This window comes from Leptonychotes weddellii, chromosome 9 (assembly GCF_054177405.1).
Source record: "Leptonychotes weddellii isolate Sample4059 chromosome 9, ASM5417740v2, whole genome shotgun sequence".
In the NCBI taxonomy this organism is placed as follows: domain Eukaryota; kingdom Metazoa; phylum Chordata; class Mammalia; order Carnivora; family Phocidae; genus Leptonychotes; species Leptonychotes weddellii.
The window spans coordinates 27,405,258-27,428,260 of NC_138377.1; the positions used below are offsets into that span (position 1 = coordinate 27,405,258).

At 46.8% G+C, this 23,003-nt stretch overlaps 1 protein-coding gene and 1 long non-coding RNA gene across 3 annotated transcripts in view; one reads left to right on the forward strand and one right to left on the reverse strand.

Moving 5' to 3' along the window:
- TTC9 (tetratricopeptide repeat domain 9) overlaps positions 1–22,457 on the reverse strand; it is a 33,076-nt gene extending 10,619 nt beyond the window's left edge. Inside the window, exon 1 of the mRNA XM_081830319.1 lies at positions 22,015–22,457. Coding sequence (XP_081686445.1) covers positions 22,015–22,423 — 409 coding nt within the window. The 5' untranslated portion in view covers positions 22,424–22,457. The remainder of the gene's footprint in view (positions 1–22,014) is intronic.
- The window catches only part of LOC145723398 (uncharacterized), a 12,452-nt gene continuing 10,740 nt past the window's right edge, over positions 21,292–23,003 (forward strand). Inside the window, exon 1 of one of the 2 annotated variants that reach the window (XR_014148388.1) lies at positions 21,292–21,558. This is a non-coding gene — a long non-coding RNA (uncharacterized LOC145723398). Of the gene's footprint in view, positions 21,559–22,464; positions 22,598–23,003 lie in introns of those variants that run through there. The other variant, XR_014148389.1, reaches the window with a different exon arrangement.

The window sequence follows — 23,003 nt, forward strand, 5'->3', positions numbered from 1 at the left end:
TCATGGAAGAAGTGGTATTTAAGCGGGGCTCTGAAGACTGAGTGTTTCTCAACCTTAGCACTATAAACATTTTAGGCTGGATAACTTTTTGTCATAGAGGGATGCCCCGTGCATTGTATGATGTTTAGCATCATCCCTGACTTCTACCCACTAGATGCCAGTTGTGACAACCAAAAATACGTCTCCAGATATTGCAAAATATCCTGGGGGGCGCGGGGGAGGAGGTAAAATCCTCCCTGTTTGAGAACCAGTGATCTAGGTGGAAAGGAGAAAACGCCTTCTAGGCAGAAGCAACAGAGAAAGAGATTGAGAGAGGTGGAAGGGGGAGATTGACTTATTTGAGGAGTTTTGAGGAACTATGCCTGGCTGGAGCAGAGAGCCTGAAGGGTAGGGTTAAAAGGAAGGAAGCTGGAAAAGCAAGAGGAAACCCGGACACCTAGACCCTTCTGGTCCCTGTTGAGGATCTGGAACTTTATTCTTAGTCACGCTGGGATGATGAAATGGTTTGACTAGGTTGATTCAAGTGGAGGCAGAAAGACAGGGGAGAAGGATCAGTTTAAGAGGCATCTAGGAGACAGAACTGACTAGCATTAGGGAACCTCTGAAATATTTTCCCTCTGCTGTTATATTCATGTGCTTAGAGCCCTTCATCCAGGAGGGCTTAGACTGCCATTTTGGATTCACTGATGATTCAGAAATTCTTCCACGTTGTTGTAACCTGGTCTGTATTTGAATTAAGGTTTATAATATGACAGTCTATGTGCTCTGCTTTATGGAATGGATCAATATTTTAAAGAGTACTAGGCTGGGAATCAGAGAGCTAGATTCTAGTCCCACCTTTGCCACTAGCCAACAGTATGAAAATCACTTTCCCTTACTGGGCCTCAGTTTCCTCTCTGTAAAAGGAGGGACCCTCACTTGGCTGAATAACCTCTACTCTCCATTTCAGTCTAACAGCCTGTGAATACAAATGTTGTCCACTTAATAGAAGGACGACACTGTTTCACTGGTTCCTCTTCAAAAGGAACTCTGTTCTCCCTACTACTTATTAGTGAGGCATTTTCTGTTGGGGATGACACTCAGAACTTGTAGGGCAGTGATCAAAAGGGCTTCTGTAAGACAACTTTCCAACTACATGGAGCCTTTTTTTTTTTTTTTTGCATAGAGATTGGGTTATGCGGTCTTCCCAAGGCCAGGCTCTGGGGCAAGATCTTCCCTTAAGGGAGTAAGCTCTGCCTCTGTCAGTCAGTTTCAGCAGAGGAGGCTGAGAACTCGGGAAGGCAGGTCTCATGATGGATGGAGAGGGAGCTTGTTCCCATCTGTGGCCTCGACTCTGGGTATATCTTTGGATTCAAAGATGCAGTCATTCGGTGGCAGAAGGGGTATGAAGGGGGGAGACATGTCCACAGTGGACATGAGAAGATGGGAAGAAAAAGGAAGCCCTTTTGAGAGAAATGTTATTAACCTTCTGGTCTCTGGGTCTTCTGACGTGTTTAAATAAATGCTACAGCTAAGCCATGGAGGATTCAGACAAGCTTCTAGTCATGGCGGGGAAGAAGTATTAGAAGAGAAAAGCCTTCCCCAAGCCAACAGTGGTGACAGAAGTGGTGGTAAATTTGGGGGACAAGAAGTGGGCTGTCAATGTCCAATCATCCTTGCACATGGAGATTCCTCTTCCATGGTCAACCTTGGGTGGTTAGGGTATGTATGGTTTTATAAAATGAGCTGGCAGCCTTTCTTAGCTCCGCAAAGGGGTCCGTGGTAGGAAAAAGTTAGAGAATCGGCAACTGAAAGAACCCCACTGCACAGTCATGCGCTCGGGACAGTGGAAATCCTATGTTGGATGTTCCCCAAAGCAACCACACTGAGACCTCAGGCTAGAACATGTCAGGTTCTACTGGCTCTGATGCCTGTCCTGTTTTTGTTTTTCCTGCTACACGCAAGGCATAGTGACTGCCTGGGCAAAGTGCCACTCGCTGGCATGAGATGAAAGGAAGCTGGATAAAGGGGGAAGAACAAGTTCATGCAGCCGTTGGTTTTCTTCTTACAACTGATTGGCTATAGTTGGCCCTTACCAGCTGCCCAGAAGGGAAGCATGGGCGGGATGGGAGGGAAGGAAAGACTAGACTGGGACCAGGAGTGAGGACAAGGAGGTTGCCTCACTTTATGGGTTGAACTGTGTCCTCCCCAAAAGAGATGTTGACGTCCTCATCCTCAGTATCTTAGAATTTGATCCTATTTGGAGAAAGGGTCTTTGCAGAGGTCATGAAGTCAACATGAGGTCACTAGATGGGCCCTAAATTCAATACAGCTGGTGTCTTTATAAAAAGGAGAAATTGGGACACAGAGACAGACACACACATAGGAAAGATGATGTGAAAAGACACAGGTCAAAGGTGGCCATCTACAAGCCAAGGAACCCCAGGCCACCAGAAGCTAGGAGAGAGGCATGGAACAGACTCACCCCCTCTCCCCCCGACATAGCTCGCAGAAGGAACCAACCCTCCCCATACCTTGACCTTGGACTCCTAGCCTCCAGAACCGTGACAACAGACTGCTAGCATTTTAAGGCACAGTTTGCAGTGCTTTATCACGGCAACCTTAGGAAACCCACACACCTTGCTGGTCATTCCTTTGAGAGGTGGGCTCGGGAAGTGGCTGTCACATTACTGGGGGAAAATTTCCCCAAAGGGAACAAAATTATTTGGTTTTCAGATTTATTTTAAGGGGCAATGGCATAGTAGTAAAGTGGATGGAGTTTGGATCTGGACAGAGGTGACACTGGGAATATTCAACAACTGGGACAGGTCATAGCCAACCGGACAGGCGTATAGTATTGGGCCAGCTCTGGGGTGTGCTGGCTGAACATCAATCGCTGGATCTGGAGATACAGTCCTGGGCTGCAGTCCAAGCTCTGCCACCTACTAGACCAGGCCCTTGGGCGTATCACTTAATCTCCCTCGGCCTTACTCTTCCTGTGTATTAAATGAAGATAGTAATACCTATTTTGTGGGAACTCTTGTGATGATAAAATGAGATAATTAAAGTATGTTATATGTTTCACACAGTGCTGGGCACAGACACGGGCTCTCACAAATGCTAGCTCTTTAGGAAACCATTTGTCAAATATGGTTTCCCCAGCAACATGTACATTCACCAGAGAAAATTTCCATTTTGCGTCCTCCACACGGTATATGACACATACACAGAGCTAAAGCTTGATTTAAAGCAAATTTTCAAGAATAGGTCAGAGACACTGTGGAGGGTGATTTAGAGGGTCTTGCTGTGGCAGAGCAATGGGAATGTCACCTGGGCAGTGAAATGATAGAGATTTTGCTTCTGAGGCTCCATGTCCGGGACTGCAATGACCCACCCCATTCCACCTTTCCGCGGAAGCGCTGGTTTTCTCCTCTATGTACACAAATGCTTGCATTCGGAGTTCTGAAAACAACTCTCTTCTTTTGATTTCTCATTTTTGTTTCATGGTCGAGGGTGTAGACAAACTCACACTTGCTCCGAGTGTTTCCCAAACCTAGGTTCGATGCTTGGTTTTACCTGTGTTCCTTTCAAAGGTGTTTTCTCTATTGGGACCAGGTGGGTAGAGGCAGAGAACATTACAAAAGTAGCTTTGCAGCCAGAAAAGGGGGCTTCAAGGAAAGACTGGAGTGGGGCTCGGGGCCCTTCTCACTTCACACGAGCCAGCCTCTGAGTTAACAGGTGGTTCTACCCTCTACCCCTCTACGCCCCCAAACAGCAAACGGTAGTACTGTATGTGCCTTCTCCCTCGCTGCAGACGGATGAATGGGTTCCACAGTCAGCATCTGGCTGACAGCTTTAAGGATGGGGAGGGGATGGAGCCGAAGTAGCTGAGCTCCTCTGGGGTCCTAATAATTCAGGAGAGCTAGGAGCTCTAAACGCCAGAGGTGGCAGGAAAATGAATAGGCCTGGTTCCTGACTCTATAGGGCTTTACAGAGTCTGGGAGGGAAGAGGAAAGTACTTTTAGCAGAGAAGTTGCTGGCCAGTTTCAGTGCCTCTGAGCTAGTTGGTTCAAGCCAGACAATGGCCCTGGAATTGGCATTCATGCATGTGTCCTTGGGTTAAAACACCTCACCCCTCTGGGTCTCAGCTTTCAAGTGCATAAACATAAAGATAATTATGGTTGCTATCTACCTTTTTCCTCAAGGCTTGCTGGCAGGACGAAAAAAGTCTGACATCTGATGAGAACCCTACAGACAAATGTTTCACATTAAATCACCCGTGGAAATTTGTTTAACGTGGAGATCCTAGACCCCATGCCCAATCTGCGATGCAGATTCCAAACGACTAGAGTGGAGCCCATTTTTAAGAAGTCCCCAGGGGATGCCTGCAAGGGGCCTTCACCTCCTGAGCTGGTTCTTTATATTCTAGCATTCTGGATATATGTTTCTTAAGGACCACGCAGTTGGTTAAACTTTGAGAACCCAGGACAGCCGTGAGCAGCTCCAGGATTACCCACAAGGCCAAACAGGTCCCAGATGGCCAAGTCCTAGAGCTGGAAAAATCTGCACATGTGGGAAAACAATTGTTCTCCCACAGATGATCGGCTTGTGACATTTTGGGTTTTTCTCTTCTTAGTGATTAGAGACTTCTCCCAGGAGAACAGGAGCCCAGGCCAGGGAAATGGGGAAACAGCAGAAGGCTGAGATGCTCCATGATGAGCTCAAGAGAATTAGTCCTGTAGGCAGTGTTCATCCATCCTTCCAGAAGGGTAATAAGAGTACGAGCAGATAACTTTTTTTAAGCATGAATGGGCCAGGCGTTATTCTAAGCATTAACTCATTTCATCTTGATAACAACCTAAGAGGTAGGCTTTAGTATCTCACCCATTTTCTAGATGGGGAAACTGAGGCCTAAGGAAGTTCAGTCACTTGCTCAGGGTCACAAAGTGACTAAGTGTTAGGGTCAGGATTTGAACCTAAGCCATCTGGAACCTGTGACTGTGCTCCTAAACATTATACACACTGCCCTCCTAGGATGCTCAGCTGCCTATAATGCATTTTAACTCATCTCCTTCAATGGGCAGATTGGAGGCATGAGTTCTGCTTCTCATGAGGCACAAGTGTGAGGCCCTGACAGTGCAAAATTGTGCTCACTTTACATGTATACTTCTCATCTGGAAGCTTCCCAGATGAGAAGCTTCTCTAGGACTCTCTACCCTACCTGTTTCTCTATATCAAAGAGGAAAACAAACAAAACCAAGTGCCAGGTTTCCACCAAGGCTTTTTTTTTTTTTAAAGTTCTAAAACCACCAGCATCTCCAATTCCATCGAGAGTCTATGGTTATCCTAATAGGGCTGACATGATATGTCTCAGGTTTCTTCCTGAAACAACCCTTACCTGGGCTTGTGTTTGTAAAACTAACCCCCACAGCATGATTTTTAAATTGAAATTTTTGTTGAGATAACTGTAGATTCACATACAATCCCGAGAAATAATATAAGGAGCTCCCCTGTACCCTTTACCCAGTCTCCCCCAAATGGTAACATCTTATAAAACTATAGTGCAATATACTGACCATATGACCGACACTGATACAATCCACAGATTGATTTTTCCAGCTTTCCTTGTACTTATGTGTGTGTGTTTGGTTCTATACCATTTTATCACATATACAGATTCCTCCGTCTACCTCCAAAGTTAAGTTACAAAGCAGTTCCGTTACCACAAGCATCCCTCCCGTTGCCCTTTTAGAACTACATCCAGGTCCCTCCTGTATCTCCAAGTCCTCTTTAACCCCTGACAACCACTAGTCTATTCTCCATTTCTAAAATTTTGTCATTTCAAAGTATTACGTAAAGGGAATCATACAGTAGGAAGCCTTTAGGAGCTGGCTTTTTTTCACTCCGCCTAATCCCCTTGAGATGCATCCAAGTTGTTGCATGGATCAATAGTTTGTTCCTTGTACTGCTGAGTAGTACTCCACAGTATGGATGTAACCATCGTCTGACCATTCACCTGATGAAGGACATCTGGACTGTTCCTGGTTTTTTGGTTATTGTGAACAATGCTGCTATGAACAGTCACAGATAGCTTTCATTTCTATAGGACAAATGCCCAAGAATGCAATTCCTGGGTCATGAGGGAAAACATTCCATCTGTCATCATTTAGCATGGTGTTAGCTTGAGTTGTTTTGTAGATACTCTTTATTAAGATCAGGTAATTTCCTTCTATTTCTAACTTGCTGGGAAATTATTGTTTTTCTAGTACCTGATGGTAATGGTTTCATGTTGGGTGGTCTTTTTCAATGAGGTCAGATCTATAGGTGCAATCATCAAATTGACCCTTTAGTGTTCCAAAGAATAAAATTATTTTTCACAGCCACATACTCAGATCATGCCCATCACTGCAGTTATTCACGAAACATGTCTTCTTTGCCCTTCCAGACAAGCATCTGCAGGGCATCTTTTTGTTTGTTTTTTAAGTAGGCTCCACCATGGAGCCCAACGTGGGGCTTGCACCCATGACCTTGAGATCAAGACCTGAACTGAGATCAAGAGTCAGACATTTAACGGGCTGAGCCACCCAGGCACCCTTGTGTGGGGCATCTTTAAATCCCCACACAGCAAAATGGCATCACTGTGGCTTGCACACATGGTATGCTCAATAAGTAGCAATACCTAGCATTTATATATTGTTTAACAACTCACTTGACCTTCATGATGACTGTGGGAAATAGGTATTATTAGCTCTGCTTCCAGAAGCTGAGGTTTAAGGAGGTTAAGTGACTTGCTAAGGCCATCTGACTTGTAAGGAAAGAACCAGGGTTATCTAAACCCAAGTCCCATGTTGGTTCCACTCCAGCTGAGCTGGTGGTAAAGAGTGGAAACCTGGACTCCATGACCTCTAAAGGTCTCTTCTGAGTCCAAGGCACTGGGAAGCTCTAGCAGCAGGAAGACAGCAGTATCTATCCACACGAGACTTGCTCTGCCTGGCGCCCAGACAAGAGCTCTCCCTGCAACTGATGCCACAGCTCCCACTGGCAGGAGTCGTGTGACTCTGTCTAGTGGACTAAACCTCCTATGATTCCATTCACATTCACTTCTGACCTGCCTTTCCAATCCAGCATATGCTTGCATTTGAGTCACACAAACGCTGCCAACGGTCCTTTTGTTTGCTTTGTGTTAGCAACACTGTTTTTGGAGACGTCTGCTTTGCCTACCCTTTGAGTTCTTCATGTGGATATCCCCAGAGGTCAAGGGCTGCGTGAACAAGGGATGCTGCATCCCTCTCGCCATGGCCACACAGTGTTGGGCAGAGGCTCTTAGTAAACTTATTCGATAAAGATTCATTTATCATGGCCTGTGCCTGGGGCTTCGTAAGGAAAACGGAGAGTGCTGAAAAGATATCGATATCTTCGAGGAGCTGATACTCTTCTTTTTCACCCTTTCTTGGTCAGCACTGCGATGGCAAAGTGGCAGGTGAGAGAGCCAAGGTGAAAAACCCATCAAAAATCCTATACGTTGCAGGCTCATGTTGACAGTCCTTTAAGGGATATCAGAATCTGCTCCACCCAGAGTTGTAACACCAAAGCCTGAGGTCAGTTCAGGTTGTTGGTGCCTGTCACAGGCCACTGTTTGTGAGGGAAGCACCTGGGTGCTCTGGCAGCAGGCTTACAAGTTATCCACCCCGCCAATCCCTGGTGGTCCCCTAACTCTCCCTCTTGACCTCATTATGATAGACGCAGAGAGGGAAAGGAGTAGTAGGAAGAAAGTAGGACAGGATTACTGCTTATTGAGTCTACATTAACACTCCTTTGTTGGGTTGCAAGTGGAATTTGGCGGGGCCAGCTGGGCCATTGGGAATGTGATGATGAGTACATACCCAGCAACAGAAGAAACCCATTGTCCGAAATTAGCTTTATCTTGCTGGCTCTGGCTAAGCAAGACACATGTTCCTGCTTATTGGCAGGAATTCTGAGCCAGGATGAGGGGAAATCTCAGAAGCCAAAATCCCATCCTGTTCTCTTTTTGGACTTTAAAGAACGCTGTCCCTGGTCTGACCATCTCTCCGGCCACCCTTTCATGACCCAGCAACATCTCTCCTATTCCTATGGCCTTTCCCACCATCCTTCCATGGCACCAGTGCAAACATCATGTCACCAGGTATTTTGGGGGATAAGTTAGTTACCAGGCACACATGTAACAGAAAGAGCACTTTTGTGGCTTTTCCCTGTGGCAGCACCATGGGTAATAGCCAAGTGTTGGAAATAACCAAAATATCCACCAGGAGGAGATTGCTTAAATAAATAATGGGACACAGGTACAATGGAACATGACACAGACATTGAAATCATGCTGAAGAAAAATACTTAGTGACATTGAAAAAATGTTTTTAGTGGAAAATATTGGTGGAAAAATAAAGGCGGTAAATGTTTGCGCCGTACAACCTGAATCTTGTGAAAAATAAACGTGTGTTTATATCAGGATGAAGAATTGTAATAGGAGGCATCATAGATCCTCTTAGGGAAGAAACTATCCTTTTTTAAAGAATACCCTCATCAACTGCTCTAGCAGGTAAGCTGAAACTTTGAGAGCAGTTGGAGGCAAACAAGGTAGAAAAAAAGATGAGCAAACTGCTCTGTGTTTGAAATGACCCGAATTTGAGAGTGGAAGAGCTTAAGAGACAGAGAAGGGCTGGAGGAGGGAAAAAAGAGTCTGAGAAGCATGGTACGTTGTTGGAAGCTGCCAAAAAAAGTTCAGCGGTCAATAAGAAACTCCTGGTAGTCTGCCAGCCAAATGAGTTTTAAGAAAAAGAATTTTGAATATTCAGTTTTTGAGATGTTAACTCCTTGTGTATCCCATAACCTTCAGGAACTCTACAGCCCCAAGTGGTGGTGCCAGGGGGTGTGAAAGGTAAGGGGCAACAAGGGGAAGCAGAAGCCCCCCGCCGGCAGCCCCCCCGGGGGAGAGTGAGTGGCATCCTGGGGGGACCGGGGAAGGAGACAGGGACAGGGGGTCCTGGCGGTGGCCCCAGCACAAAGGACCCAAACTCCTTGTTTCCTAAATAAACTGGGGAAAGGTAGACCTTGAAGTGAGTTAGCTGATACATGTTTATATGGACACAGAAGAAAGACTGGAAGGAAATAAACCCCAACAGGAAAGAGTTGGCTGGATGGCTGGATGACAAGCGAGTTTTAGTTTCTCCTTTGAATTTCTTTTATTTGCAATATCTTCTACAGTTACAATGTCTTACTTCTGAAATTAGAAGACTGTGTTAAGAATCCCCTCCGCCCATTATGTCTTCAAAGAGAGCAGGGGTGGGACTCGGCATTAGAGGTGCAGAGAAGGCTGAAGCGTCTCCTGAGTGGAAAGGACAGCCTGTTCCCGGGGCCCCTGCCTTGGGAAGACCTGGAGACCTGAGAGGGCCCTGGGTATGGTGGCAAAGGTGCACCTGCAAGGACGAGTTTATGAGGAGGGTCCAAGGGACACACCTGCTGGTGCTTTCGCTCTCGGGATGCCCAGGCGAGCCCACGGCTTTCCTCACCTGACACCAGGGAGGAGCGCAGGAAGTTGGCACCACCAGCGTGTGCACAACAGGGCAGGCGGGGCAGGCACGAGGCTGCCAGCCTCACGGCCTCTCCCTTGGATTTCTCCCTCTCACAGAGGCCTTGCCTTCCTCCACTGCCCCTTCCCACCAGGTGGCTTGCTTGCTTGTGAGGCTCCGCAGGGAACCCAACTGAACACACCAGGTAGGAAACACCCACACTGAAGCCTGTTGGGTTACACCTTGCTCACCTCCCCTGCCCTGGAGCCACTGACCGCTCTTTTGTCCTCTTCTGTTTGCTCCCTTGCTTCCCCTATTCCCTCATAACCTCCTTTGCTGAGTCCTCGTTCCTCCCCTCTCACATACTTTCCTGTCTTAGTACCTCCGGGCGTGGGAGTTAGATTTACATAAACCATCATTTATGACGTGACTCTTGTGTGCCAGGCCCCGTGCTAGGCATGTGTGCATGTATCATTTCACGTCAATCACCATCACAGTCCTCTGTGGTGCGTGTTATTGCTCCCATTCTTGAATGGAAACAAGCTCCGAGAGATCCGGATCTGTCCGAGGTTAATGGCGGAGTCATTGGGAAGTCAGGATTCAAACCTACGTCTGCTTATGCTAAGCAAATTCTCTCCCATTAGGCCACATTGCCCTGCAGGTGTTCTGCCTTTCTGTTCCTCTGTGTTCTCTTTCTTCCCTCCCATCCCCATTGGCAAACACAGGGGGACACCCCTTCTCACTATCTAGGTGTCAGGGACGAGTCCACACATGTTCCCGATGACCCAGTGGCCTCCACAGCCGGAGGGTGCAGGCCCATTCGAGCAAGGAGCTTAGTTCTGACTCAGGGTGAGCAGTAGGCCCAGAATCACATCCCAAAATGCTTGGATCTGGCCCAGACTCCTGAGGGATCTTTAGCTTTGGGCCAAGGGTGGCAACTGTCTGAGACACTATAACCTAGCCAGCACCCATTGCCTGTAACTTTTGGCCTTGACCATCTTTCTTTCTTTCCTTTCTTTCTTTCTTTCCTTCCTTCCTCCCTTCCTTCCTTCCTTCCTCCCTTCCTCCCTTCCTTCTTCCTTCCTTCCTTCCTACCTTTCTTTCAAGATTTATTTATTTATTTTTAGAGAGAGAGTGAGGGGAGGGGCAGAGGGAGAGAGAGAATCTCAAGCAGACTCCGCAGTGAGCATGGAGCCCGATGGGCTCAATCTTACAACCCTGAGATCATGACCTGAGCCGAAACCAAGAGTCGGACACTTAACTGACTGAGCCGCCAGGAGCCTGGCAGTCTGTTTCTTAAAAATTTTTATTTTTTTTATCACCAGGACCTCCTGGCCTACTATAACCAGCATTGCCACGTCTCTGATGGTGAATGACTGCCTGCTCAGAATCAAAGTCTGAATTTTGGAATATCTGGAAAGATCTAGCAGTAATAGGTAATATGTGGTGACATCAATTTAGATTCCAGAAGCCCAGATAATATTTTAAATAGGCTTCCAACTCTTGCCCTGGTTTCTTTCAGAGACCCTCTGTCTGACTTGACCATCCTGGGAGGCTGTGAGGTTTTGGTTTACCCCCATATTTGCAAGGGTTGCCTTGGAAATCTTAGTTGGGATGTTTTAACGATTATTTGTCAGCACATACCAGTAAACTAGAATAAAAGAGAGCTTGTTTCTTGTCTCTTTCCTAAATCTGGCTGCTCCCAGAAAGAGAGGCTGGGGGAGCGGGTAGCTAGAAGGCCTTCAAAATCCTAGACAGTTCAGCCCTTGTGAAAGGACACTTGGAGGGTACAGACCCAACCCCCACTGCTTACATTTGGGGAAACTGAGGCTCAGAGTGATGTGACTTGTCCAAAGTCACAGGGCAAGTTAGCAGCAGACTCTGGACTAGAACCCCAGTTCGCACTACTCCCATGCCATGTTTTGAGGAGAACAGAGAAGGTTTAGATTTGGGCTATAAGGAGCCATGGCAAGTGCACTGTAAAGATTCCGTGAATAAGTGAGTTTCCTTCCCATGCTCGGGCAGCTGTATTCGAGATACCAATGGCCAGGATTTCCGAAATTCAGGGACCAATAAGGATCTTGGGCACTGAATACACACGCCATCCCTTCCTCAACACCAGAGGCACATTGCTAATGTTCAGGACCAATTTATATCACAAGATCTGACTGAACTCTCTTCCCTGCCTCACTGGCAGATTCAAACTGTCACTAACATGCTACTGGGTCAGAGGGGCGTTCCCCTACGGGGGGTTCCATGCTGTCAGGATCTAGCTCTGTGCGTGGATTCGGGTGGTAGGCACTGCAGAAAGGGGGATGAATCCTACTGTGGGATAGTAAGAGAAACTGGTGGGCTTGGGATAATTTTGCTCGACATCTACTGCCTGACAAGGCGAGACAAGACATAGCTAATATCCAGAATGGCACTAAAAATCATGTTTATAAGGTGGGTTTTCTTCAGGAAAATAAAAAGAAGAAAGCAAAACTACCCATGATTTCTCTAACAGATAACCCTGTCATCATTATTCTTAAAAAATAAAAGCAATCATGCATATAGTTAGAAAAGTCAAATACTACCGAAAGATTTAAAATAAAAAACTTAAAAAAAGACATGAAGGAACCTTAAGTGCATATTGCTAAGAAAAAGAAGCCAATCTGAAAAGGCCACATACTGTATGATTCCAACTCCATGACATTCTGGAAAAGGCAAAACTATGGAGACAGTAAAAAGATCGGGGGTTGCAGGGGTTGTGGGGTAGGGTGTAAGGATGAACAGGCAGAGCACAGAGGACTTTTAGGACAGTAAAAACACTCTGTATGGTACCCTAATGGTGGATACATGTTATTATACATTTGTCCAAAGCCATCCGATGCACAACACCAACAGTGAACTCTAATGTGAACTACGGACTTCGGGTGATTACAATGTGTCAGCATAGGTTCATCATTTGTAACAAATGTCCCACTCTGGTGAGGGATGCTGATAATGGGGGAGGCTGTGCACATGTGGGGGCAGGGGCTCTATGAGAAATCTCTGTACTTTCCCCTCCATTTTGCTGTGAAAACTGCCCATCAGACAATAAAGTCCTAATAATTAAAAAAAAAAAAGTTAAAGTCTCTCTAATTCCTCTGCCCAGTCCCCTTTTCAAGTGAGGTTAACAGCTTCACTTGAATGATTTCAGATGATCTTCTTGCCAGAGATACGTTTATGCTAGTTTACATCTTTTCTTACACAGGGAATCATTAAACACTGTTCCGCATTCTGCCTTTTCATGTAATAACAGCTTTTGGAGACTGGTCTGTATCCACACACACAGAACTACCCCATTCTGTATAATGGCCACACAGTTCAGAAAGAATGGCATGAAGATAATCTTTCTGAAGAGCTGGAAAAGACCTTGGAGATCTTGGAATCCAACCCTAGTCTTTGTAAATAAGAAAACTGCAGCCCAAAAGAGAAGAGTCCTTGGCTCAAGGCACCGGCACGTGGAAAACTTGGAGTCCAAGTCCTTGTTCACCAAGTCACGCTTCCATTGTGTTCTCAAAGGTAGGGATGTCAGAAGAGAAGTGGGGAAATCTTAGCCTTCAGAGAGCACCCCTAGCATTCTCCTCATTAGATGATTTTTTTTAAGCACGTGTTTTGTATGTGTGTGTGGACTATGAAGCAACCAGCATTTAGGGGACTGTTTTAGTATGTGTGTTTGAAACACTATGGGAGAGTCAGTGTGGGTAGATATTTAATACAGAAACCACGCATCAAGGGAGTTTTCCTAGTGGATACTATCCAAGTATCGCTTTTATCCTAAAATTGTTAAAATTGGAGGTGAGCATTTTCCTCATTGGGTAGGTCCTCTATTTTTTTCCTCCTACATATCCCTACCCACTTAAAATGCTAATTTACACTTCCAATACTTTATACTTTAGGAAATACACTCACATTGCTCCTTGCCCTCACCCTGTGAGTCAAGCTGTCATGATTATACCCATTTAATAAGAGAGGAAAACCAAGGTCAGGGATGTTGTGAACAGATTAAGTTCCTGTATGGTGAATGTGCCACCAGCAGTCATGTGAGTCCACCTCAGTTAGTGTCCCACTAGACACAGGGCCAGCTGGTCTCTTTGGCGCTGGTTTTGGGGATCCTTTGTTTTTGTTTCTTGAGAGATGAGGTTTTGGCCCACAAAGCCAGAACCCAGTACCAGCCAGTCATAAAAACACAAACATTACTTTCCAGGATGTGAGGCGAGCAAATGTTCCACACGACCAGAATAATAATGTGTCCAACTTCATTTGGCACTAAAACTGAAACATGTTTTTCGATAATGGTATCACCACTCTGATGACATTAAAACTGACCAGGTCTAGAATAATGCATTTGGACAAGACCAGATGTTATTCATCTAGTGGGTCATTTTTTCTCATTGCGTCCACAAAGTAATTATTGAGACAGTAATGGCTAAAGTGAATTCCTGCTCTTAACACTTCCACTCAAATTTCTCAGGACCTCCTAACTGTAATTCGCATGCTCTGAAGCAAGGGGGACAGAAAAGAGGAGGAAGTATGGGTGGGGCTCCTGCAGCCTCTAGGCTCACTGGAAATTATGACTCACCAGCTCCTCACACCTCTCTGTCCATACAAATTCAGGTCACCTTCCTAGTGACAAAAGGGGAAATTCTGACCTGGCTACAGAATGAAGGACGCTTTCCTCTTAACCACCCAGAATGGTCAAGGAATGGGACTCCTAATCATACAAGGCACAATCACAGTAAAAGGATGTTTGACCTACAGAATATAAGACTGGAGGAGGGGCAACTGAGTTGCCCTAAAAATGCCAAGGCTTGTCCTTGTTACAAGGGTGATGAGATATAGTCTATGAGATGAGATGTAGTCTATGTTGCCTCAAAGGGTAGATAGAATATGGATAGATCAGGGGCACCTGGGTGGCTCAGTTGTTTAGGCATCCAGCTTTTGATTTCAGCTCAGGTCATGATCTCAGGGTCATGAGATCGAGCCCCATGTTGGGCTTCCCACCCAGCATAGAGTCAGCTTGTCCCTCTCCCTCCCCTTCCCCGACCCCTGCACATGCTCACTCTCTCGCAAATAAATAAAATAAATAAATAAATAAAATATTTTTAAAAAAGAATATGGATGGATCAATAGAAATTTCAAGGAGGCAAATTTTAGCATTTAGGGAAGAAACTCCTAAAAATGGAGGCTGCAAGGTGAATGGTTAGGACTACAGGCTTTGGAATTACAGAGTGGTGATGAGAAATCCCAGCTTGCATATACTGCTATGTGACCACAAGTGAGCGACTTAACTGTTCCAAGCTTAAGTTTTCTGTCTCACAAAGTGAGATCAAATGAAATTATATATATTAAGTATATATATTTATAATATATGTATAAATCATATATAATTTTATATGTTCATATATATATATGCATTGTGTGTGTGTGTGTGTATTTTTTTTTCATCAAAGGCGGGGACCTTGTCCTTCATGTTTACTCCTGTAAACTCAGGCCCCATGCCCAGGATCTAGTACATATTAAATGCACAATTAATATTAATGGAATGATTGCATTTACTGGATCTTTAATATGAGACAGCTGCTGGAATAAAGCATTTTCATTCATTTCTAACACATTCATGAAACATCAACTGGGTGCTAGGAACCGGGCTTGTCATGGTGCTTTATTGCCATTATTGTTACTATAATTATTATTATTACAGTTGTTGTTTTGTGGTGGTGGTTGTTAAATGGGTCACTTTAGGTGGTGGTGAGTACCTCTAATGTTGGAAGTGCCTAAGCTTATGCTAGATGCCAAGTTGGTAATGTTAACAAGGAAATTCACACACCTGTGTAAAGTTTGAGGTCACATCCAAATCTGAACTGTAATTTTGATTACATAACTCTCGAGACAGCTTTTTAGCACCACTTCTCACTTTTGTTCTTTACACACAGAAACACCATGGAAAAGGAAACATTTGCCCCATGAGCTTCCTCCATGTAAACCTCATCTATCATTTGAGTGTTCTTTGAAAGTCTTTGAAAGGCAGAAAAGGAAGGGAAGATCCGCTTAGATACATTTCCACCTGAGATTCTTCTAGATCAAGTCAACCTTCCTTGGCACTACACATATTGCCTCCTTTTCAGAAATACTTGGGAACTGTTGGTTTGGGTCCTACTAGACATGGCATCATTTTATTACTGATATGAAAATGTATATGTACAAGAGAAAGGTAATGAGCTTTACATTGCTATGAATGATTTTGAGGCCACATGAATACCACCAGGAAGACTAAACTCCTTTCATTTTTCGATAGCATTGTCTTTGGATTTTTAAGTCTGATACCACAGTTAGTGCCAGAGGTTTCTGCTATGTGTTTGGGCAGGACCAATTATCTTGGTGAAAATGGAAAACTCTGTTCCCAACTGAACCTCTGACTTCCCAAAGTCACCTGGGAATTAGGCACTTGATGGTTGGTAGGTTGAAACATTTGGTTTTCATCCTAGATATCTGGAGAAGGCACAGCTTGGGGGTAGGGTAAAAGAGAACAGCTCTAAGAAGGGAATGTCCCATCTGGAGGTCACTCCCAACTTGCAAAGCTTTGAGAGCAGCTTTTGGCTGCTCTAGATCTTGGCCTTCCGGTCCTCACAGCAGCTGAATCCCCTTGCCTTGGATGGGACACTTCCATGCATTGTGGCTGTAGGGACTCTGGCTGTAAGGCATCCTAAATAGTTTCTGGCCAAGATCCACCCAATTCATTTCCCTTGCAGGTAGACTAAGGACCTTCAGAATCTACTTTAGAAACTCAGTCCAAAGTCTACGTTCAGAATGTTCTTTCCTAGAAAGCATCCTACAAGTTTCAATTCTCACATCATTTCTTGGAAAATGATCTTAGAGGCCAGAGATTTATTGGCAAAGGTGTTGCCCAAGGAACAGCCTCAGATCAACAATGGCTTGGCCAGTCAAGCTCTCTCACCCAGAGGGCAAGCTCTTGGCTGTGCATCTTAGCATGAAGCCCCTCTTCTTTCCCCTTCCTCTGACCAATTCTTATCCCCAAAACTTATCTTCTGGCTACTGGGTTACCAGTTATCTCTAGACTTCATCTCCTTTTTACCACTCAGTTCTTGCATTTATAATTCATCCATCTTTATGCTTGGTTCTCTGGTTCCACATCCATTTCTGTTGAGTACCCTTTGTCTTAGAACCTGCCTCAGAGTCTTTATCTAATTTTGTCCCCCTTAGATGTATCTACCCGGTCAGCTTCTGGTATCCCATTGAGGGCGACTTCAAGGGTGGGTGGCTTATGCAGTCAGAAGGCCCTGTATTTGATTTAATGCTCTGTTATTGCTTCCTCGAAATTTCTAACAATTTTATCTTTGGAGCTGTGTTTTGTAAGTGAAGTTTGATGGGATGATGGAGCACAAACATGAGCAGAGGAGAGAGGCACAACCATTCTTTGCAGCCCCAGTTGCACGTAGCATTCAGGATGCCCCATGAGCACAGAATTCGGTGGACCCACAGTGTGTGAGAATTCAGCAAGACCCAGCTTGAGTATAAGGTAAGACTGTCAGGTCTGTAACTAAGTAAGCAGGCAGACATGCTGACAGTCCCAAGAGGCATGCTTCCCATTCAACCCAGAAATTGTTTCAAATACAGAAAGAAAGCAATAAGAAGCACAAATGACCTAAAGCCCCATCATCTCCTTTCTTACTTATGTTTCTACCCGGTACCAGCCAACCGCTTATGCTGCAAATGATGACATAGAAGGAAAGAGTAGGTTAAGAGTAGGGAATACTTCCTTTTCCTTTCCTTACTCAGTAGAAAGCCAAACTTGGTGGGAAATGCACACATAAAGAGTGTGTGGAAAGAAACGAAATAAAAACCATTGAGTTTGTTTTGTCAGCATTTCCACTGTTCTAGGAAGAATAAACTACATATGCATGTATAAGCTACAAAATGTGAATTGTGTAATTTACGTGAATTAACATACAAGGTAAGTGCTTTCCTATTTCCATTTAAAACTAGCATTACACAATATAAAGATGAACAGTAAAATTCATGCCAATAATTTAAAATAAAATTTTAATTTTCTTATACTGACATTAAATAGCAAATAAAAGCACCATGTCAAATCGAGAGAGAGAAAGAGATCATGAAAGAAAGGAAAAAAGCTTTATCTTTTTACACCTTTAATGATACTTCCCCCACACACTTTTTGAATAAGGAGCTCCCTATTTTCATTTGCACTGGGCTGCACAAATTATGTAGCCCTGTTCTGTGGCTTTAAGACATGTCCATCCCAGGCCTTTTCCCAGTGTGACCTCTCTAGGCCTTGTCATACCGCTGTCCTGGGGCTTTTTATAGGATCAGTGGATACTATCTGCCCCTTTGGTAAAATAAACAACAACAACAACAAATCTCTTAAATGTAGCTCTATGTGGATGGGGAAATGGGTAAAATGACATGGTAGGGGCTTAACCAAAGTCACAGGGTATGCCAGGAATAGAGGCACAAGCTGATCCTCATCTAGATCCAATGCCACAGCCTGTCGGCACTCATCTACACTGCGGGCATTTGAGTCTTGAATGTCATTTGAAAATCCCAACAAAGTCATTACATGTTGCACCCTTTTGATCACACCCAGCTGGGGCCACCACAGCCCCATAGGAATCATGTGGAGCAAAAGGCTCTGCCTTTCAAAAGATGCTGCACAAAACATTCCAAGGCCCCAGGGGAGTCCTGTGTCTTGTTCAAGGTCAACAGGAGTCAATCAACAGGCCAACAACACATGCTTCCTTTGCAGCTTTGGTAAGGATCAGAGTCCTACATCGCCCCAGGCAGGTCAGAATATCTTTTCAATCACTGTATCAAAGTCATTCAAAATTCTGAAAGAACGGGATGCTTCCCATATATATTTTTTTTTTCCTTAAAGAATAAGACAGGTAAAATCAAGTCCAGGGGTCTTGCAATACTGGCCAGATCCCTCCTAATCAGGAGGACCTCCAAGCCAGAACAGACCACAACCATGGGCACTTTGACAACTGCCTGCACACGCTTCATGTGACCCCCTCAAGTCATCCAAATGAATTTTTAGACTAACATCTCTTAGCACATTGCACATTCTAGCTGCCCCCTTGCTATTCTCTTGGAGCCTTCCATGAAGAGTACCAGGGTCCACCAGACCTAGGTTTTTTCCAGAAGCCCCACAACAGCCTTTTGTGAGGTGCCGAGATGCCCTTAGCAACATGGCCTAATCCTCCGGGTACTTCTGGGGTAGTCCAAGTTCCTCCCAAACCTCAAACATCTCTCTCTATGGTCAGCTGTGTAGAAGGACAGATCTTTGAGAGCGCAATCATCTTCAGACTGCTCCCACCAGGAGCCGGCTAGGCTGCTCAGCCGGCACTGCAGCCCAGATGGAAGGCTCAGGGGCCTTTCTGCCAGAAAGAATGTGCAGCTGCGGTCTCCTTCCTATCAGCAGGCACAAGGGGAACTGGGTATCTTCTGGGCCACACTGCCCTGCTCTGGCTCTGACAACAGTGACAGCGATCTTTTCTTCCCTTTCCATCAAGTGGCAGTCGTAAACGCTTAAAAATTTTATGTCGCAATGTCAAATAATCTTCACGAAAATATTTTAATGAAATGTAAAAAATGCTTCTCATATAATGGTAAGTGGGAATAAAAGCAGGATACAGGAGGTCCTGGCTTTGTAAACAGTTTACATTTATGTATGAAAAAAAAAATACAGGGAGGAAATATATCACAAGGGATGTCTTTTGGTGGTGAGGTTAAGAGTAATTTTGCATTTTCTTCTTTAAACTTTTTTGTATTTTCTTTTTTTTTTTTTTAAGATTTTTTATTTATTTGACAGAGAGAGACACAGCAAGAGAGAGAACACAAGCAGGGGGAGTGGGAGAGGGAGAGGGAGAAGCAGGCTTCCCGCTGAGCAGGGAGCCCGATGCGGGGCTCGATCCCAGGACCCTGGGATCATGACCTGAGCCGAAGGCAGATGCTTAACGACTGAGCCACCCAGGCGCCCCTAAACTTTTTTGTATTTTCTAAAAGAAAATATACTTTAGAGGTACGTATTACTTTTGTAGTCCAGCAAGAAAGGATACTTTCTTATTAGCTAGGATTTTTCAGACATTAGTAACAGATTTTAAGCATTATCCCAAAGAAAACCAACATCAGTCTTCTCCTTCTTCTCTAGGTGACTTCCAGGATCCCTTCTCCCAGTTGAATTTTCTATACAGGATACAGATTTTGGCTTTGACAGGACTGCTCAGCTTGTAAGTACTCTTCTCTCTCATTGAAACTTGAAAATACTTAGGAAGAGTCCTATCAGAGTTTTGAATTAAGGTCCCACATTTCTTTCTCCTGGTTCCCAGGGCTCAGAGCTCCAAACAGAAGCCCACCTGAGACTAGATTCAGGGAGCCAGAGGCCTAGAGGACAGTGACTTTGCGCATCAAGGTGTGATGGCAAGAACATTGATTTTGGAGTTGAATGGCTCTGGAACCTCAGGGTTTTTTTTCTCTGCAATCTTATAGCAAGTTGTTTTAAAGGTTAAAAAGCGCATTGTATGTAGAGTGACTAGCACAGTGCACACAGTAAATTATTAATATGAAGAAGGGGTGAGCGCTGGAGAAGGCAGCAGAGGGGAGATCTGCTATTGCTACTCTCCATTCTCTCACCACTGAAGTTTTCCAAGCGCATGCAGGGTGGGGGCGGGGGTCAGGAGCTGGCGGGATCTCAGCCCCGCCCTGACTGGGCTTGCCTGACCAAGGACACATCTTTGGTTTCACCAAGGAAATGTAACCACCTCTCCGGTAGGAGATAGGCAGTCCTAGCCACAGGCCAGCAGCCAAAAGCGTGGGGTGAGGGGCAACCCTAGAATGCCCATGGCTAAGACTAAATATAAGACTCCATTACCACTCTGAAATCACAGCATTAGTGATCCGGAGTGCCTCTTCCTCCACCCACGGCCACTCTGCCCTTTAACTATTCATCAGGCAGAAGCAAGTATGCCAGAGGCTTACGGGAAATAAAGAGAATCAAGCTGCAGTTATGATGGATTGAGATAGTCCATCTTTGCTACAGGACTACTTTACCTACTGCCATTATTACTAGGACTGCTATGGGCACCACCATTTTTACAACTGCTACTAGTCTATTAATCCCTTACATTTGTAAACTATAATTTATAAAGTGGCTGGGTTTTGCCTGATTAAAGGTGATACTGGGCATGGCATTATGGGAACACAGAGTCAGTCTGGCACTAGACACCTCAAAGGGAACAGAGCAGAATTACTGATATATTTTTTTCCATCCCCCAACTTCCTGTGCCCAAAACACATTCACCCTCCCCAGGCCACACCCAGTCACTCTCCTGAAGCTCCTCTGCTCCAACTGTCCTGAGCTAGTTTAGGCAACTTCAAGGGTTAGGGACTAGGAGTAATGGCCTTTTATTTGGCCAGAGGAGCTGGACCGTGCCCAAATCCCACCAAACAGGGTGAGAGAGGAGTACAGAATGCCTCTCCAAATATAAGGCCATTGCGCCTGCCAACATCTCCCACCTTCCCGCAGGAAGGGCCTGGAATGACCCAAGCTCTTCCTTTTTTAAAAGAGACTTTAAATTTCCTGTGGCAAAGTTAAATTTTTAAAAATGCCTGACTTTGACCTAAATCCCCAAAGTGAACTCTGGAATGTATACCTCCCCTTCTCTGAGCTCTGCTGGGGCCTCCTTTTCCCTCGGGCCCCGCAGTCTGTTGGGAGAGGACCAATGCTAACGGAGCCCGGGATGTGGCACACAGCTCAAGCCCAACCATGAACTAGCCTCCCTTTGAGATCGCTCTCTTCACCTGGCAACCGGGGGCCCCAGCAGAGCTCAGAGAGAAGAAGAAGTGGCATTTTGGCATCCATTTTGCTCAAGATGCTGAAGGCATCGCGACAAACTGCCCTTTGCTACCGAGGCCAAGGGAACTTGGGGCAGGAAGGACTTTACCCATCGGGATGCTGTCAGTTGAGGGCAAGGTGAGGGCGAGCTCTGGTGCCAATGATACCTGAGGAAAGCGGCCACTGGGCATGCGGTGGGTGCGGGTGCCCTCCCTGGGCGCTACTTCCCGCATTTGGACCCAGGTCCACTGGTGAGCAGTAGCAACAGCAACCGCCACCAGGCCAGCCGGGGCTCCTTCTGTCTGTCCAGTTATTTTTAGGTGAGATTTACGATGGATGAGGGGGAAGGGACACAGGATGACAACGAGTTTTGGGAGGTGTAATCCTAAAAGTCACTTTTTCCAAAGCACCCCCCTCCCGGGTCCTCCTTCCCGGGGCAGCACGGTGCCAGCGGGGAAGTGGGCAGCGCGGGCGCGCCGCAGCGGTCGGCTGGGACCCGAGGGCCAGGGCGCCTCGCCGGGCGCCGGGCGGGGGGGCGGGGGGCGGGCGGGCAGGCAGGGGAGGAGGGGCCGGGCGCGGCGCGGCGCGGCTCACCTGCCAGGCTGTTGTAGCAGTCGATCTCGATGGCTTCCACTGTCTTGCTCTGCTCCTCCGAGAGGCGGCCGGGGTTTGGGGCCCCGGGCGGGGAGGCCGCGCGCGAGTCCCGCTCCTGCTCCCCGGGCGCCGGCAGCAGCCCCTTCAGCTCCAACAACGCCCGGTGGTATTTGCCGATGGCTTCGCGGAATTTCTTGTCCTTGTAGCACTGCGCCCCTTGGCTCTTGAACTCGTGCGCCCGCCGGATGAACTCGGCGGGCTCGGCCGCCGCCCCAGCCTGGCCGCGCGCCGGGACCCCACCGCCGCCGCCGCCCGGGACGCACAGTGGCGGCGGCGGCCGCTGCGCCTCGCCGGCCGCGGGCGGGCTCGGGTTCCCCTTGGCCGCGGCCGCCGAGCCCTTCCTCTCCATCCGGCCGCCGCCCGGCGCCCCGCGCGCGCCGCGATCCGCCCGCCGCCGCGGCCGCCGCGCCCTCCCGGGTTTAAAAGCGGCGGGCGCCTGCCCCGCGCTTGGCAAGCTTGGCCGCGGCCGTGACACCCCGCGGCGGTCTGGCGCCCCGCACTCCCATTCTCCTCGCCAGCTGCGGTAGGCTGCTCTCTCCTCCTCCTCCTCCTCCTCGGATTGCTGTCCCCTCCCTCCCTCCCTCCCCCTCTCCCGCGCCGCCCGCCCTTCTCGCCCTCCTCCCCTCCCGCAACCTGCGGGCGGTGGCGACCTGGCCCTCGCGGGCGCAGGGCTAGCAGGATGGGGGACCGCGGGCCCGATTGGGGTGGCGGTATTGTCGCTGACCCGGAAGAAGCTTGGCTCGCCCGAAGGAGGGGAGGATTAATGACAAAGACGGGCCCGTTCTTTCCCATTCAACCCAACACTCGGAGAAGCGCCTAGTCTGAAAGAGACGAATGGGGGAAGGGGTGTGTGTGTGTGTGTGTGTGTGTGTGTGTGTGTGTTTAGAGAGGGGGGCCGCCAGTGTGTGTGTGTGTGTGTGTGTTTAGAG